This window comes from Leuresthes tenuis, unplaced genomic scaffold (assembly GCF_036924035.1).
Source record: "Leuresthes tenuis unplaced genomic scaffold, fLeuTen1.0.hap1 SCAF_23, whole genome shotgun sequence".
Lineage (NCBI taxonomy): Eukaryota > Metazoa > Chordata > Actinopteri > Atheriniformes > Atherinopsidae > Leuresthes > Leuresthes tenuis.
Window position 1 is genome coordinate 19,116,573 of NW_027325377.1, and position 16,142 is coordinate 19,132,714.

Sequence of the window (16,142 nt, forward strand, 5' to 3'; positions counted from 1 at the left end):
AAACCAAAGAGGTTTAAAGTAGGAAAAAAGATTTCACGATGTAAAAAAATAGGACAACGAGCACTTTATCATGACCTGACATCTCACTCCAGTTTATAATATCTTGGGAGACTGTTTCTTCCCAAAGTCAAACCTAGGGCCATCTACTGCCTAAGTAAGCTGAACATAACTTCCTCTGTCCATCCATTTTCTGCAGCCACTTTCTAAAATCCAGGGTAACAGGTGGCTGGAGCTCATCCCCACTGCCACTGGGCAGGAGGGAGTGTACACACTCACCAGTCCATCACAGCACCTCAAAGGGACAAACAATTTAGAATCACCAATTAACCTAGCAAGCATGTTTTGGGAGAGTGGGAGGAACCCAGAGTAAATTCAGGATTCAAACCAGGGACTTTCTTGCTGTACGGAGACAGGTCTAACCACACCATGCAGGCCTGAATGTAATTTGAAACGGTGTTAACCAAGTTTCTGCCTCATTGTTAATGAACTTCAGCATCAAAATAAAGACGCATCGACACAAACAAAGTCATACATTTCATCTTGATTTTACGGCTACATCACTGTCAGTGGAAGCAAATGTATAAGCAAGGTGACCAAGTACAGCCAGCTTAGCTTATCTGCTGCTTGTTGAGTTTGTAGCCTGGAGGAAACGGGCCTTCAAAATATGTTTTTTTTTTTTTAAAATCATTACAATTCAGAAAAGCTGGTTTTACATGATATTTAATGTATAAATTTGTATGAATTTCTCAAAACAATCATAAATGTATACATTTCTCATACACCTATCAGCCTTCAAGGCAATGTTGCTAAAGGTGGTTGTACAAGCTGGTGAATCATGGAATGTGCTCACTTTTTCACAATCAGCTTCTGCATTTTGGGTTAGAATTAGTTACATAGATAATGAAAGTAAGGTGCTTTGGGCAGAAGCAGAGACATGTTATTTAGGTCAAAATTTATAATAAGTAAGAGTCTGTATATGTTTGACTCTGCAAAGACGATATCACTGAAAAAACTGATAAGATGAAGCAATATACGTCTCTCTGTGTATGTGAAAGCAATCCAGACTGCCTGAGGGCTATACTTTATTACACAATAAACTGCAAAAAGCAGGACATTCTGCAACTTATTTGAGGAAAAACCTCAAAGAAAACCCTTCACCCATCCTGACATGTAAAAAAAAACATTGATTCCATCAGTGACCAAACACAGATACACACACATATACAGTCTATATCGAATACAAGAGTTCAACTTCAGTAGTTTTCTAGGGTTAGGAGTGAATACTGCCATTTGGAAAAGTAACTCTAAATAACCCTTTGTCCAAGTCAGGTCATCCTCAGCAAAACGGATTACTTTACAAGCAAATGGGAAGTCTTTGTCGCCCTCTCGTGGTTAAATCTCCAGTTGACATATTCCTCAGGTATGTGTTATTACAATGACCATACGATTCCTGATTTATCTTAACATCTTACCTTCACTAACCAACCACTGAGCTTCCAAACTGCAATCATGGCATAACATCACATCTATCTTCACCAAATGCAAAGATTTTTGGCTAACATTTAAACCTTCATTTAGGGCCTTTAGATCATTATTTTTTTAAATAAAAGTGTTGTAATATGTCATCAACAACTAGCTATATAAATTAGCACATAATTAGGAAGACAATCAGGACATTAACAACTACAGTAAACAAAAGGTCCTGGGAGATTTCCCTCTCCAGAGAATGGAGTAAATCATTAGATAGTATGCATTCATCTTGTTTAGATTAATGCAACTTACTATATATATATACCCAGCATAGATACTAATGTGGCAGCAAGGCAAAAAAAGGAATAAAAATAAAGAGTAAGTACAAAAAATAAACACTGTCCTCTCTTTCTTTGGCTCATAGCATGTTCATTTTCTTCTAGAACAAAACTTCAGAGAATTATTCAAATTATGTTAAAATTTACAGAAGATTAAATGTGCGAATGCTCAAATAACTATTCTAAATGTGTATTTCTTAATATCATAGCAGTAAATGTCTAATGAAGGCCACTCGGGGGTGCTGTAAACCTACATTTAAGAAAATGACTGACTTGTAGCGTAAAACTGTGTCCCATGTATGCACAGTGGAGTGCGACATCACTACTGAGTTCATTTTGATTTATATTTTACTGTCCAGAATAAAGGCATAAACATAAATATAAGCATGTCCATTCGGATTTCATTCCAGTTCAACAGTGTATTGTCAGCTCTTGTTACAGATTACAGGCACAACATGATTGTTAAACACAAGTCATAAAAAAGGAATCTTGTGTTATCTTTCTTCACAACCAGTGACAGAAATATACACAGTGCCTAAATTCAGCTTATTCAAGTCTTAAATTAGCCACAGCCACATTGAATAAATCTGAAATTTTAAAACATGTTTAGTTGATTTTACATTAGTTGTGCAGAAGGCAACATTACTTCAATCCTTCTCAACTTAAAGCATGCATCTAAGCTAATGATGGAACCAGACACGAAGCCCAAGACAGATTACTATTATGTGCCAGTCTCCACGGCCTGACTGGTTTCTAACTGCAATGCTGGCAGCCTGAAACATGTATGTGAATTTGATGCAGATCATCAGCTCAGAATTCAAGATTCCGTAATTGAAGTCAAGTGTCAGAAGGCTATGTTCCCTTGGCCTGTTGATACTGACGTTTTGGGCGCCTGGTGTGCTCAGTAAGGGTCCGCCTTGATCCTTCTGTACAAGCAGCAGGTGAACACCATCCCACAGATCTGAAAGCAGCAAGCATTAGGTCAAGAATCCACCATGGAAAAATGTAGGAAGCATGAGTGCTGTTGACTGTGAGGCAGAGAAGGTTAAAGGTGATGGAGTTAAGAGACCCACTGGGAAGAACATAGCTGGTTACTATGGGGATGCTAGGAGTCAAGAAGCCATGACTGCAGCAGCGGCATGTGTGCTCAGACTTGTGCAAACAAATCAAAGCTGGGGTGTGGTGAAAAGCACATTCATGAAAAGCACATTATAATGTTAGTATTATATATTCTTCATAGAAGAAATTAAGCTAAAATAAATTCCTATCAAATCTGGTGAAACAACAACCAAAGAAAATAATTCTAAGCACTAAAACCTTACTTCTGAAGACAATATGTTGCACTGCAATATTGTAACTGCGTGCTCCAACATGTGCTGATATAACAAGGGAAGATGAGTAGGACCCCATTAGGTCTAGTTAAAACTGTGACAAATCCTAAAAGATCGACATTAGGTTCAGCACAAATATCCATGTACAGCAGAATCATGAAAACCTGTGATAGGAAATACAAAATATTCCTGAAAATATGTTTAGAGAAAATAAGCCATTCCTGAAAAAAACTAAACCAAAGCAGGAGGAGCATGAACAGACACTGACCCACATCCCTGGCCCTACCAGGCTTGATGGACGAACAGGCAAGTGCCCAGATTCTATCTTTGAGTCTCTAAAAGCCCTGCAAGAGTCATCAAGTGAGTCAGCATTGCGTATGGACTCATCACCATCTCTGTTCAAGCAAGTTTAAAGATGCGTTTCTGGTTCTCAGCCAACACTGATTTACATGTAGACGCATTTTGTCTGTTGATAAAACTGAGGAAAGCTTTTTCATTCTCTAAATCTAATTTTAGAAGACAGCAGTTACAAAAAAGCAATCGTCCAACAGTGTTGATTAGTCAAAAATACATAATACCACATTATGTCCAGTGTTTACCTGGGCAACCCAGAAAACTCCAAATCTCAAATCTTGAAAGAATATTCATGATAACCTGGTCCGTCTTAAAATAACTCCAGCATCAACATGAACCTTTCTCTCGAATGTTCGTATTTTCTAATACAGTATATACCCATATAAGTCAGGATTTATTCCTGCTATAAACTTTTAAGCAAAACCTCATTTTATCCTTTCTCCATCTCCACAATGAATAAAACTGCCTTTTAGGTAAAACTCACACAGGAGTGAGTACAATTTTCACTGCTCAGGCAGGGTAAAGACACACACGGAACCACTTAGCCAAGCAATTCAGCTGTGATTAATTAAGCTATTCACAAGATGTGTTGGACCCTTCTCAGGTTGTCACATACTTATCTTCCATAAATACCCACTTTCATAACATGCATAGCACCGACCTGTAATGTACAGCCAAAGCCAAGCGGATGCATGTTTCAAACTGCACACAGATCATAAAAAGAAAGAATGTTCACTTAGTAAACATGCAGACTGCACATCTCACAATTAGTATGTAGCCAGCAGTCACACAAGGACAAACATGCAAATACCCACAATGCCCTCCAACCTTGTCTCTCCATTTGATTAAAACCACCAAGACGCCAAATTACAATGCACCAAAGTCCTCTTCCTCTTCTTTATAGAGTTGATAGATAAAGCAGGCTGTCAAGAGTGCCCCAGCCAGCTACAGTGAGACCAAAGTAACACACACAAGGACATACAGTGTAATGCACCAAAGACAGATTAGTGTGGAACATCAAAGCTCCAGGTCTCTGATTAAAGCTATTACTGGACTAACATTAACCTCAACACACAGACAACTACACTTAAAGAAAATGTTGACAGTTGATGAGACATGAAAAGCAAGTATTTGCTTGTTTTGAAGGGTGAAATGTCTTTAAACTTAATATTCTCATAACATTTGATGTGCATCTGTTTAGGATTCTTCTGTATATGCAGCCTATCATTTATGTGTTCCATCAAATCATTTACAGAGGATGATCTTTGTCTCATTACAGTAATACTTTATGAATAGCTAAATTCTTTAATTCCCTTATCAACAGCAGCAAGCTTCACAGAGATTATATGAGTGGTCATCTCATCTTTTGCTGTTTTCAATAATTATGGCAGAGAAATCTGGCCTTCGCATCTTTTTTCTTCAGCTCCCCGGTGCCTAATTAAAACTGAGCAGCATGCAAAATGGTGGGCACTGAAATGCCCATCGGGGTTACAAATATTCCTGGAAAGACTAGTTTGGTCTCAAGTTTCTCTCAAGATAATTTACAAGGAGCTCCACAGCTACAGAAAGAGAGGGTGGTCAGCCTGCACAAAACAGCCAAATAGGATATACGCATCATCGGTTTCTGCAGGGGCCGGGAAAAAAGCTTGAGGCCGGGACAAATCAAATAACAGGAATTAACAAAATCAAATAATGATGACAGAGAGACCTTTGGGATATGAAAAGAAGAGCCCATTTAGAGGTTGTTCACCTGCCATGGTACATTTTCAGTAATAGAGAGGTTTGTAAGGTTTTATTCAACCAAGGTCAGCAGTTCATCATAAATGTAAAAGCCGGTTCTCATTTTCTTGAAATGATATTTGGGCTGGAATAAAGCAAAGTCATTATACGCTGCTTCAGCCACCTTTATTACATTTCATGTCCTTCTTACCTGCAGACAGGCCACTCCGATCCCCACAGCACCGATGATCAGCAGATGGTCAGCTAGAAACTGCTCCAGCTTTGTGATGCAACCACCCTGCAGAGGAAAAATATTTCACAATAGCAATCCATTTAATAGATGCAACACAAAAACTCATCAGCATTTTTGGCACAGCTAAAAATCAACCAACTACTGCAGCAAACAAGAAAAGCTACTGCGGGAGACTCAGGTTCATTAAGTGCAAACAAATTTATTCTGAATCTATTTTCAGACGACTTTTACCTGTTTCACAACCACCGTTTAGAATAATTGACAGAAACAGCGTTATCATCATTTGTAGCATCCATTACCATTTCAATACTGCCTTGACACATGATCCAGGCCTTGTGAGTGATACCAGAGGAAAACTGAAGGCTTTGACACAAAGGGGTGGAAAAATGTTCCCTGTGCAGCATGGATAAGCATTCACAAGCTCATTTTTTATTCATTATCAGAGAGCTCGCTCTATGAGGGAAATATTTCAAACTCAAGTGCTCTTTGTTGTTTCCACTCTATAAATATTAACTTATAGGAAAAGCTCAGAAGTATTCTGCCGATATCATGTTATTGTTCTAGTAAACACAAAACCAAAAATACTCTTAAAACTTCTACATGATGCAACGTTCCACTTCCTCTTCAAACAAATTGGTCATTCTGCAGCATTGACCACAAAGTTGCCTGATGACATCTTTGCATCAATGAGTGGGAATCTCACAAATACAGGAAACAAACACTAAGGGAAAAATGCACGCAGGATATTAGAAAACAAGCAATACCAATATTAAATATCGCAATGACTATTTGACTTTCCATGAGTAAACAAACTACTTTAATCGTTGAACATGCACAAATATATAACTTCCTTTCAGTGGAATAAGCCTTTAAAAAAGGAAGATCAAATCAGGAAATCTGAGAAAAACTGTAGTCTACAGGTTACTGCAGTCCAAGCTGTCTTTTGTAATATTGATAATGCACATGCTGATATTGCAATGACAAAACAAACTTTCCATGTGTTGTGCATCCCTAACTGGATGGAATAAAACATCAATGTCATCTGGCAGCGCAACAAAAAGAGGAGAAACCAAAGCATGACAATTTATAGCAGCACTAAGTAATCACCCTGATAGCTGTTGTGCTTTGACCGTTGCCTCCATCTGTCTCAGAGGTCAGTCACGTACCATAGCAAAAATCTTTACATCTTTCTGCCTGATACGAACAGTGTTCTCCAGTGCACGATTCGCCTGTAGCAACAAGCTGTTACTTGTACTTATAGTCTGTGTAGGAGCTTGATAATGCATTAAGGAAGCATCATTATCTTGATTTGATGATTTGAACCTATTTAAGGTGACAGATGCCTAACAGATCAGCTCAATCTGATCGTTGCCATTTAGCTGTTTACTCTGAGCAGGTAGTCAACTGACCTCAACCTTGTAGATGTTTGAGGGGTGGTCTCTCTTGCCACAGTGAGGGGTGATGGTCTTGCAGCAGCTGTCAGGCACCACCCTGTGTTCTGCATGCACAGATGAAATGTACACACTCTGCAGCCAATCCTGGGAATTGTTGCTGCCACAGCATTTGAACTAGAGACAAAAAAAGGAAAAGTCTTGGGCATGGGTATAGATGTGGTGAAAAAACAGCAGTTCCTGTAGCTGAAAAGAAAGACATCATTTTCCCTCAACTCTCCCCATTACAAAGAGTACTTTGCTCTAACAACTTCACTTGTCAGTTTCAGAACAATTCTTTGTGTAAACCCTAATGGAATACAGAGCTGTAAGAAATGCCTTCTTTCACATCTTGGCATAATCTTAAAGTACTTCTTACATACTGCTGCTGCAGACTGAATAATGGCAAAATACATGTTCAGTCCATGTTCTAGACCACATTTCCAGGTGAGGAAATCATACATGAACGATATTAGTATTTTCTACATATGTTCCATACATCCTGTTGTAGTCTGTCAACAGCTGATGTGATGGCCTCCTTCCCCGGCTGAGCGTAATTCTCTGTCATAGTCTCGTTGAGATGCTGCTTCAGCTCTTCACTCAGCTGGAAATGAAGAACAAAGACAGAAGTAAACAATGAGAACAGTGAAAGAGTTGAACAGGGGGCATCTTTGAGCAGAGAACAAAATCTATTAGAGGCATTATGCAATGTCAATCTAGCATCCGTATTTTGTAATCATACTACAGGCTGCTTCATTTACATGGAAAGCATCAAACAGGAAAAAAAATAAATATGGAAACACTATAGAGGTTTAGGTTAGAATAAAAAGGTCACATATACGAGTGCTGGGACTGAAAAGGAGGAACATCAATACATTACAAACCTTTGATATTTCTATACATTCGAGAGCATCCAGGGGCTCAAATACATCAACAAGAAGCAGAAATAATGATGATAACAGCCATCAACTGATTATATTATCTAAATTCTGCCATAATGTTAACTCTCATGTTATCTGCAGATAACACAAGGTTCCTTACAGTGCTATCTGGAAGACAAAGTACCTTAACCCCCCACACTGAGCTTTGCCAGTGTAAATAAAGCATAAATTACAAGGCAGCATTTCAGTCAATATTTCCAACTCACTTTGCTGTCTGACAACAGAAACAAAAACATGGAGGTTGAGGGCTCTGGCTACAATATTGTGATCATCCTTCGTCATACACTGAAAGTCCAATATTCATTGCTCTGTTTTGATTAGTGTTTTCTTTACATTAGAACAAGCAATTTCTGCTGAAAGACATCACAAGTCGACCCCCTTGTCCCTTCACTCTGGTAGCCCAGTGGGAACAAACCAAACATTTTCTAAGGCCACCTTAGTCTGATGGTAGGTGGGTGGGTATTTAGCTGGTTGTGATTTGTGCTTCTAGATGTCACTACATCCTACAAACCTAACCTTTCATTCAATTACAGAATTTTCTCCACAAGCTTGTGCTTCTGTTGCGAAGCATCACTCAGCTTGAAGTCAATAATGAGCATTGATCACTTACCCTCTGGTAGTATACATAAGCCAGTACTCCTGCCACCAATTCGATCAAGAAGATGAACAGCAGGCAGAAGAAATACTGTAAATGACAAATATGACAGCAAGAGGAAGGAAGAAAGCAGGTAAATACAGTAGGCTTAAGACTTAAATTTATTGAGTCATTTCAGCTTCAAATCATGTACAGTTGTCAATCAAAGTAACTGAGTGTGAGCTCAAGCTGCTTCAAATTGTGACAGCTCAACAAAGACTTCCATCAACTGTCAGTCTGCTGCTTCTGTCACTGGTAACACAGATGGCAATGCTGTGCAAAAATGAAACAACCAGAATGCAATCTGACAGGCAGAAGAATCCGATTTCTCTGCTATATTTTCAAAAGTGCTAAACGCTGCAATGAAAAATACTGCCTTAGCAAAAACTGAACTCTACCCCGAGTACTGAAATGAAAAGCAAAGTTGTATAAACTGGGCAGCAAACCAACTGCCCACTCAGGCAAAATAAAGACGCAGGTTTTTCAAGAATCAGAACTTTTCATTATTCATGAAATGATTCCTTAAAGCATTAAAAGAAAAAACACAAAACAAACACCTAATTACACCCAGCTGTCCCATGGTGTGACTATAGCACCAGTAGGACTTGTTTCAGGACTGCCATGAAGAGGTAGAAAAGCAGTTTTCACAGTGAAGATCACGATAACACAGATAATCCCTTAAAAGGGTGTAGAACGATTTGTTCAGGTGCTGAGATAACAATGACAGTTCACTCTCAGTCTTGGTATTTGGTTCCTATCGGGTCTACTCAAATCTCCCCCACAAGTATTCAGTCCTCTATTTTGAGATCATTTTATCGTGCGGCCTTACTTGACAACATGAACCAATCGAAGAGAGTAAAAGGGCAACTTATACCATTCAGTTTGTTTATATTGGCTCTTCTGGGCACAGTACTCCCCAGTGATGGCTGGATCAAAATGTATTTCACTTGGATTTTGGAAACTGCTCATGTTCTGTTTCTTCACTTGGAGAAATGAGACGCGGAGGATGGTTCTTTTGCACTCGGCAGCACAACATCTAGGTCTCTTCTGTAATGCAGTAATTAAAGTAAATGTGGCATTAAGACACATCTCTCTCTGTCTCTCTTGGTAACATGATTTAAAAAAAAAAAACACTTCCGTCTCCATGTGCATGCTGCCCACACAAAATGCTCACTTCACCCTTTTTTCCACGCATACACTTACAGTGCATGCAAGCATCACGCATTGAGTTTGCCATAATAATCTATAAATAGTACATCAATGCAGCTAAGTGTTGAAACAAACTACACTACAGATCTGAAATATTCTACACCTCCACCTCTTAACTCCTGCAAGCCCCTTGCTCTCTCCTATTGCTCCATCTATCAACAGTTGATAGGCAGACCTATAAATAGTCCTGCGGCAGTGAAGGTTCACCTCTTTTCTCTTTCTCTCCCACTGGGCCCTGTCTGCAAAATAATGAGGACAGCAAGGGCCCCGTCAGAGTCATTTGTCGGCATCTCGTGACAGACCTTACAACAGGGATGACACAGATGAGATCCACGTTATGCCATTGTTATGTCGCAAGGCAGAGAAAGCAAACCTTGGAGGACCAACAAATGGTATCAGGCCTATCAGTGTGTTGTATATTGATTAAGTATTACTCACACTCATTGTGCATTGAGCACACCCAAAAAAAAGACTTTTTTTTATACTTTCTCCTGAGTAAGAGCACTCTGGCAAGTTATAATTCCCATGCAGTTTTATACAGTTTACCCACACCTTTACCATTACAAACAAAGGCAAGGACTGTCATGTCCTTTATGCCTCACCGTAGACAGACAGCTTCTCTGCTCACGGATGACAGCACAGCAGCCCAAAAAGCCGGTAACCACCACCAGGCTGCCAGCCAGGATGAGGATATATGCAGAGACAGCGAAAGTGCTGGAGGCCAGCAGACTCAAGTAGTCACTCTTCTCCACCAGAGTCCAGACTCCTACACCCAAGACAGCAGCTCCACCCACCTGGAATGGCAGAGGGAGAGAAAGAGAAGAGGTGGTGGGGTCGGAAAGACTTTCAAAGAGAAATGATGAGAGCAGCGAAAGAGCCCGAAGATTAAACTGACAGACTTATATAAAGAAAAGAAAGACCAATGTCCTGACTGTCCTGAGAGTGTCATGATTCAGGGCATATTCTTTAAAAAAAGTATAGGAAAAAAACACTACTTTCCAAGGAAGGAAATTAGTTCAATGCCATTATCTGAGTCACAGATAGATTAAAAAAAAACAAAAAAAACAACAAAGGATAGTGCGAAAAGGGAATAAAAAAAAAGGGTAGAGACAAAACAGGAGGAGAAACAATGAAAAGTGATGCAAAAACAGACACAAGAGCAGTGTGACTCCAGAGATCAAGTCAGCGCATAATGACTACTTCCTTACCAACAATACAAAGCAACTGACCCAGGGTCCAGATCTGTTCCTCTCATCTCATGAGTTTCACAGGCTGACAAATAGGAAATGCCTTTGAGAGTCTTTCCCCTTCATCCTCCCATCCTTTTCCGTCTTGAGCAAGATCTTTCTGACTCAGAGCAGCACAGACCCAACTAAAAGGGGCACCATTTGGATTTGTTTGATATGTAAATCAATAATACAGCTAAAACTTTAATTCTATGTTTAAGCGAGGTCCACTGAATAACGTCAGATATCTTTAAATGCTAAAAACGGTCTTTAAACATGTGCTAAGAGCAGCACAGTTCAGATGTGGCAGAGGATCCTTGCTGAATGCTGTTATAAATCAATGCATCTACAATAGAATCCTGCCAAAGGCAATAAGTAGAAAAATGATAAGAATAAATTAAAGATAACTATAATTCTCATGACAGTAATAACTGTTATTATTGTTGCCGTACTCAGAACACTTATTAACATCTCTTTTTAGAACATGCATATGATTCAGTCCACTGTGTCTGCATCAGATTGGAAGCTCGACATTAGTAATTAGAAAACTCAGTGGTCATTTGTTTAATTCAACAAGTGATAGCAGGTTTCCTTGTTATACATATTCTAAGGGTCATCGGCACTGCCCCTAAAAGTAGTTTCAATGCTACAATGGGGTGAGGAAGACATGGAGGAAAGCCTGGGGCCCACAGAGGGGAGGGATACATCGTTTCCTTTAGTTAGGACTTATAAAGTGGTGACAGAGCATCAGCTGAAGCCCAAATATAAACCTTGATTGAGTCGACTTCTTAAACCAGTCTTACAACTATCTGTTTCTCCGTCCGAATAATTCTATTCAACTCTGTCTCAGACTTTGAAAAAGTAAGAATTCTATTCTTTAGCAGCAACCAGCAGTGACAGAGTGCAGGTTTGATACATACCATTGTTTAATGATGGGCAGTAACTCACTGTGGGCCAGGTTCATAGCTCTACCCTCTAAAACTTTGAACTTTTACTTTTAAACTTAGCAGTTTTAAAGCACTATTAAAACTGTGTGTGCAGAACAAAGATTCTGATTTTCATGGTCAGTGATATCTCATTAGAGGTTAACTTTGCAGCTTAATAATGAATGTGGGATGAGGAGTAGACATGGCTTAAAAAAGCTGAGTTGTAACTTACAGCCACTTACCCAAAAGAGAAAGTTAAACACAAAAAGAAGGTACTTGAGGCACACAGTCTGCCAGTCTTCCTGATCCTCTTTATAAACCACCGACATCTTCTTTCCTCCAGGTTAGTTCTGAAAGTGCAAATTTGTTTTCTTTAATTCAAAAAGGTTAAATAATTAACCACTTTTTTTTTAAATTACATGAAAAGAAGCAGTTTCAAAGATAAGTCTGAGGCTTTCCTGACTGACTGATTCAAATCTTCCCCTTATCAGCTACAAATTCTGCGGCTGTTGCAGCATGAGATAATAAATACAAGATTCATTAAATGTGAAACAAAGCGATCTGAGCATTTATAAGTCATTTCAAAACTGTGTTGTGCCCAACTCAACTTTCAGCTCAACTACTGTAAAGTGTAAAAAAAAAAATAAAGTACCAAAGCAAAAGAGACTATAAGGAGGTCATTTGTGCTGGTGAGACCACAGCACTGAAACCAGACTGCAACTCATCAAATAAGCTGTTGTTCTACAAATGGGGACTAAGATGTTCAAGGACTACTTTTTAAAAGAGTTTCAGAAATAACAATACAACTAAATAGGTTCATCATTGGATAAATCTGTGTATAAATGACTTCTTTCACTATTTTTCACTATTATGGGTGCCAAACAATGGGCTTTTGCTAGCTGTGGGAACTGAGAGATAAACATTTTCCCATATAGACTCAATTTTATGGGTAAAAAAAAGTCCATAACATGACGATTACCAAGCACTCAGGGGGAAACAATAATCAGCGGCAGAATGGCTCCGAGTCAGTCTAAAATGAAACCTAGGATTGTTTTTATTTCCCTTTATTACCGTAGTTTAGTTTATTTGTGTTTTCTTAAAGTTTGTTTAAGAGCGTGCAGTTGTGAGGTGTACCACCGAGCAGACCTACTCCAAAACAGAACTTTCTTCTTAAATGGGGCAACAGTGTCAACAATTGAGCCAACTGTGGGGGAAGTAAAGTCTAGGGAGGGAGCGCTCTACAGTATTCAAGGACGTTATGTAGGAAACCACTATAATACCAGTTAGACATCTGCTGGAATGAATTTTATTCGCAGAATCTTCAAAGCTTTTGGCTGTAATATTGAATGCTGTGAGGAGATCATCGGCAAAAGAGGATTCTGAGGAACTATCGACAGATGTTCTATTTCGATGCCATATGTCAGGACAAGATCGTTAGTGTGATTGCGGCAGTGTTCAGCTTTGGACACCATTTGATCAAAGCCTATTGATTCCGATAAAGACATGAAAGCAGTGCTGCAAAACTTTGTTTTGCTCATAAAATCATGAATGCAAAATCAGTAATGATACCACTCTTCCTCTGATAGCAATCAAGTTTTGCTTCTCCAATAAAGATGATACATAAATAATGGCTAAAGACACTACCCGGTAACTCAAGAAGACCAAAAGGGTGTGGAAAATAACATCCATTCGCACCAAATTCAAATACTGTGTGTGCCCCAGGAAGCGAGGATTGTGACTTTGTTTAAAATCCAGCTGTCTGTTTTGCATCTCAACAAAAGCAACTTCTAAGTTTCTATTTTGCAAATATTTTAAAGTAGTTCCATGTTTTTTTGTTGTTTTACTGCCATAAAGGTCTCTAATGGAGTGCAATGCGTCATATAGCACTCATGTTTGCATTATCCTCCCCTCTGATGTATCACAAATCACATCTCTACATTATTCATGGCCCTGAACAGAACATAAAACCTTGAATCATTAATTGAGTGTGCAGTTTTGGTGCTGTAAATAAAAGGCCATGGAGTAGGAAGTGCTTACTGTAAAACTGATCTATGCTGTCCTTCAGTTTACACAACCAAAGAAAAGAAAAAAAATGCTAGAAAAAAAAATAGACTTTTATGCTCGATGTTGATATCAATCAAGCTTCACCCAGCTAAGGGTATTTTACCTTATAGAAGGTGAAAGTCGGTGTAATCAGCAGCATTTAAGAGGCCATCATTTGCAACAGTAATGTGAATTACAGGATTTTTTCTTTGGGATACTTTGAGATTGTTTATTGTATGCCAATTTCCAATTCAGTTTAATTTCAGTGTCTGGGTTTTGTAAGCCATGCACTCTGTAAAAATTAAATTAAATATGAGTAGATTAAAAGTAACTTTGTCAAAACACACTGAAAAAACAACACTCGTGAAACTAATTAAAAGATGTACGTGATACTGTTTTTCATCTCAACTTGAGGGGTAACCGAAGGCTCGTCGTGTGGATCCGCCTATCCTGAATGTGTGCGCGCTCCCGCGCCAGAGGGCAGGCCTTCCACCAGGGATGATTAACATGGTATAACACCGGCTGTGTCCCTCATCTGGGTAAACCACCTGTGACTGCAAAAAGTCACTGCTACACCGTTTTCTGTAAGTTTGACAGCAATGGAAAACAATTAACCGAATTCCTGAGCTAGTTTACAGTCACCAGTTTGTCGCTCTTTTAACAGGATTTTTTTTTTTTCAAACATATTGACTACAGCATCTTAGCTAGCGATTAACTTTTTGTTAACGAGGCCTCCCTCCGCCGTACAATAACTGTCTGCCCAGACGCGTTGATTTGAAAAGCCAGTTAGACTACCTACTGACATGATGTCCTCTAAGAACGATATGCCCTGCCTCAGACATTTTGGACTTTGGCCACTGTGCGCGTCCTTCACCGTCATAAACCACCGATAAATAAAGAGAATACGTGTCTTTTACGCTTTCAGACAAACTTTTATTCCCCACTTCCTCGGCAGGGGACATGTAGCATCCTGGAAAAAAAAAAAAAAAAACTCATCTGCTTCGTTGATGCGCAGGGCAAAGTTGAACCCTAAGGTTTTACAGTTATATCGTAATATCAAATGTGTATAATCTTACAATCGAAAAAATACTCACCAAAGTAACATGAATTGCGAAGAAATTGCCTTGTTATCCTGCCATTCGCCTTAGAATACCGCCAGCGACGGTGCAGTAGTGGGCGTTTTGTCCAGTCAAGCTTGTTGCTTACAGGGTATCCCAACAGCTTGCGGAGATGGTGCCTTTAAGTGCAGCCCGTATTTTCGCAATGCTTGTTATAAAGTGGGGTATTTTTGTGCTTCAGATGAAACAAGGCATTAGTGCGTATTTACTGATTACAAGAACAGCTTTGTAGAAACTGAACTGCTTTCATTGCATGCTCAAGATAGAAAAAGATAAAGATAATAATTAGACTCCATAATAATTAGACTTATTTCTGAAATCCAGTTAAAAGTGGGCATTACAAACATTTTGGTTTACGCTCAAAAACACAGGTATATGTGGAAGCTAAGATATATTTTTGTTGATTAATACTGGTAAATGAACAGATATACAATAAACGTATAATGTGTGCTCGAGGGGCTGGTGAACTAATTGTCGCTGTTTTTAAGCAAAGAATTATATCAATCGAGTCAGGTAATGACAAAAAAAAAAAAAAACATCAATAGTGCTGATGTATGTCGGTCAGTCGGTATATTTCTGACGGTCTTTGAAGGTAGCACCGGATAGGGTGATGAAGCTCCCGTCTTCAAACCCAAGAAATGGTGAAAGCCAACGTGCCATTTATGCAAATCCCTGGTTACAATGTAACCACATATTCCCTCAAATATTTCCCAACGAGATGTATATGAATAAACAAAGATAAAGAGAGAATAAGAAAAACATTTAATCGTGAAAAAAGCCTCAATTTTTAGGCTTGTCCCCAAATGCAAGCTTGTGCAGATATCTGTTAAGAAATGTGTAAGAGCTGCTGTTTGTACTGATTTTGATATGTCTCATTGGAAACTCTGCAAAACCTATTAGGAATGACCATATAGAGTTCAGAATTAAATGACTATGGTAGTGATTAGGCAGCGAGCTGAGAAACATTGATTGGATTGTCTATACTAATCTGGTTGCTTGCTTTATATTGTTGCAGGTCTAATATAATCAACCCAAAAAAATGCAACATATTGACACTTTTATGAGAAGTATTTTTGTAAATGATAAGGAAAGGCAACTAGAAAATATTAGACAAAATTTGATCAATGACTATTGTTGTAGTGAAACCTGC

The 16,142-nt window shown here is 38.9% G+C and overlaps 1 protein-coding gene across 4 annotated transcripts; it reads right to left on the minus strand.

Moving 5' to 3' along the window:
• Positions 1 to 1,454: 1,454 nt before the first annotated feature.
• tspan11 (tetraspanin 11) lies at positions 1,455 to 15,077 on the minus strand. 4 transcript variants are annotated; one of them, XM_072377706.1, is made up of 9 exons: positions 14,969 to 15,077; positions 12,074 to 12,181; positions 10,282 to 10,473; positions 8,447 to 8,521; positions 7,395 to 7,499; positions 6,875 to 7,033; positions 5,424 to 5,510; positions 4,322 to 4,438; positions 1,455 to 2,769 (listed from the first exon to the last, which is right to left on the minus strand). In XM_072377706.1, exons 2-8 carry the CDS (start codon positions 12,158 to 12,160, stop codon positions 4,361 to 4,363), a joined length of 783 nt encoding a protein of 260 aa, XP_072233807.1. In that variant the 5' UTR covers positions 12,161 to 12,181; positions 14,969 to 15,077; the 3' UTR covers positions 1,455 to 2,769; positions 4,322 to 4,360. The 4 variants fall into 4 exon arrangements, with proteins under 4 accessions (XP_072233807.1, XP_072233808.1, XP_072233809.1 ...); XM_072377707.1 differs by lacking the exon at positions 14,969 to 15,077 and adding an exon at positions 14,806 to 14,845; XM_072377708.1 differs by lacking the exon at positions 14,969 to 15,077 and adding an exon at positions 14,670 to 14,743.
• Between the last annotated feature and the right edge of the window lie 1,065 nt (positions 15,078 to 16,142).

Bases quoted from the DNA above. Each gene is read 5' to 3' on its own strand.
- tspan11 (XM_072377706.1), bottom strand. From the start codon at position 12,160: ATGTCGGTGGTTTATAAAGAGGATCAGGAAGACTGGCAGACTGTGTGC. The intron at 10,474-12,073 runs GTAAGTGGCTGT...CTGCCATTCCAG, and splicing joins TGTTTAACTTTCTCTTTTGG to GTGGGTGGAGCTGCTGTCTT. The intron at 5,511-6,874 runs GTCAGTTGACTA...TTTCCTCTGCAG, and splicing joins CAAACATCTACAAGGTTGAG to GGTGGTTGCATCACAAAGCT.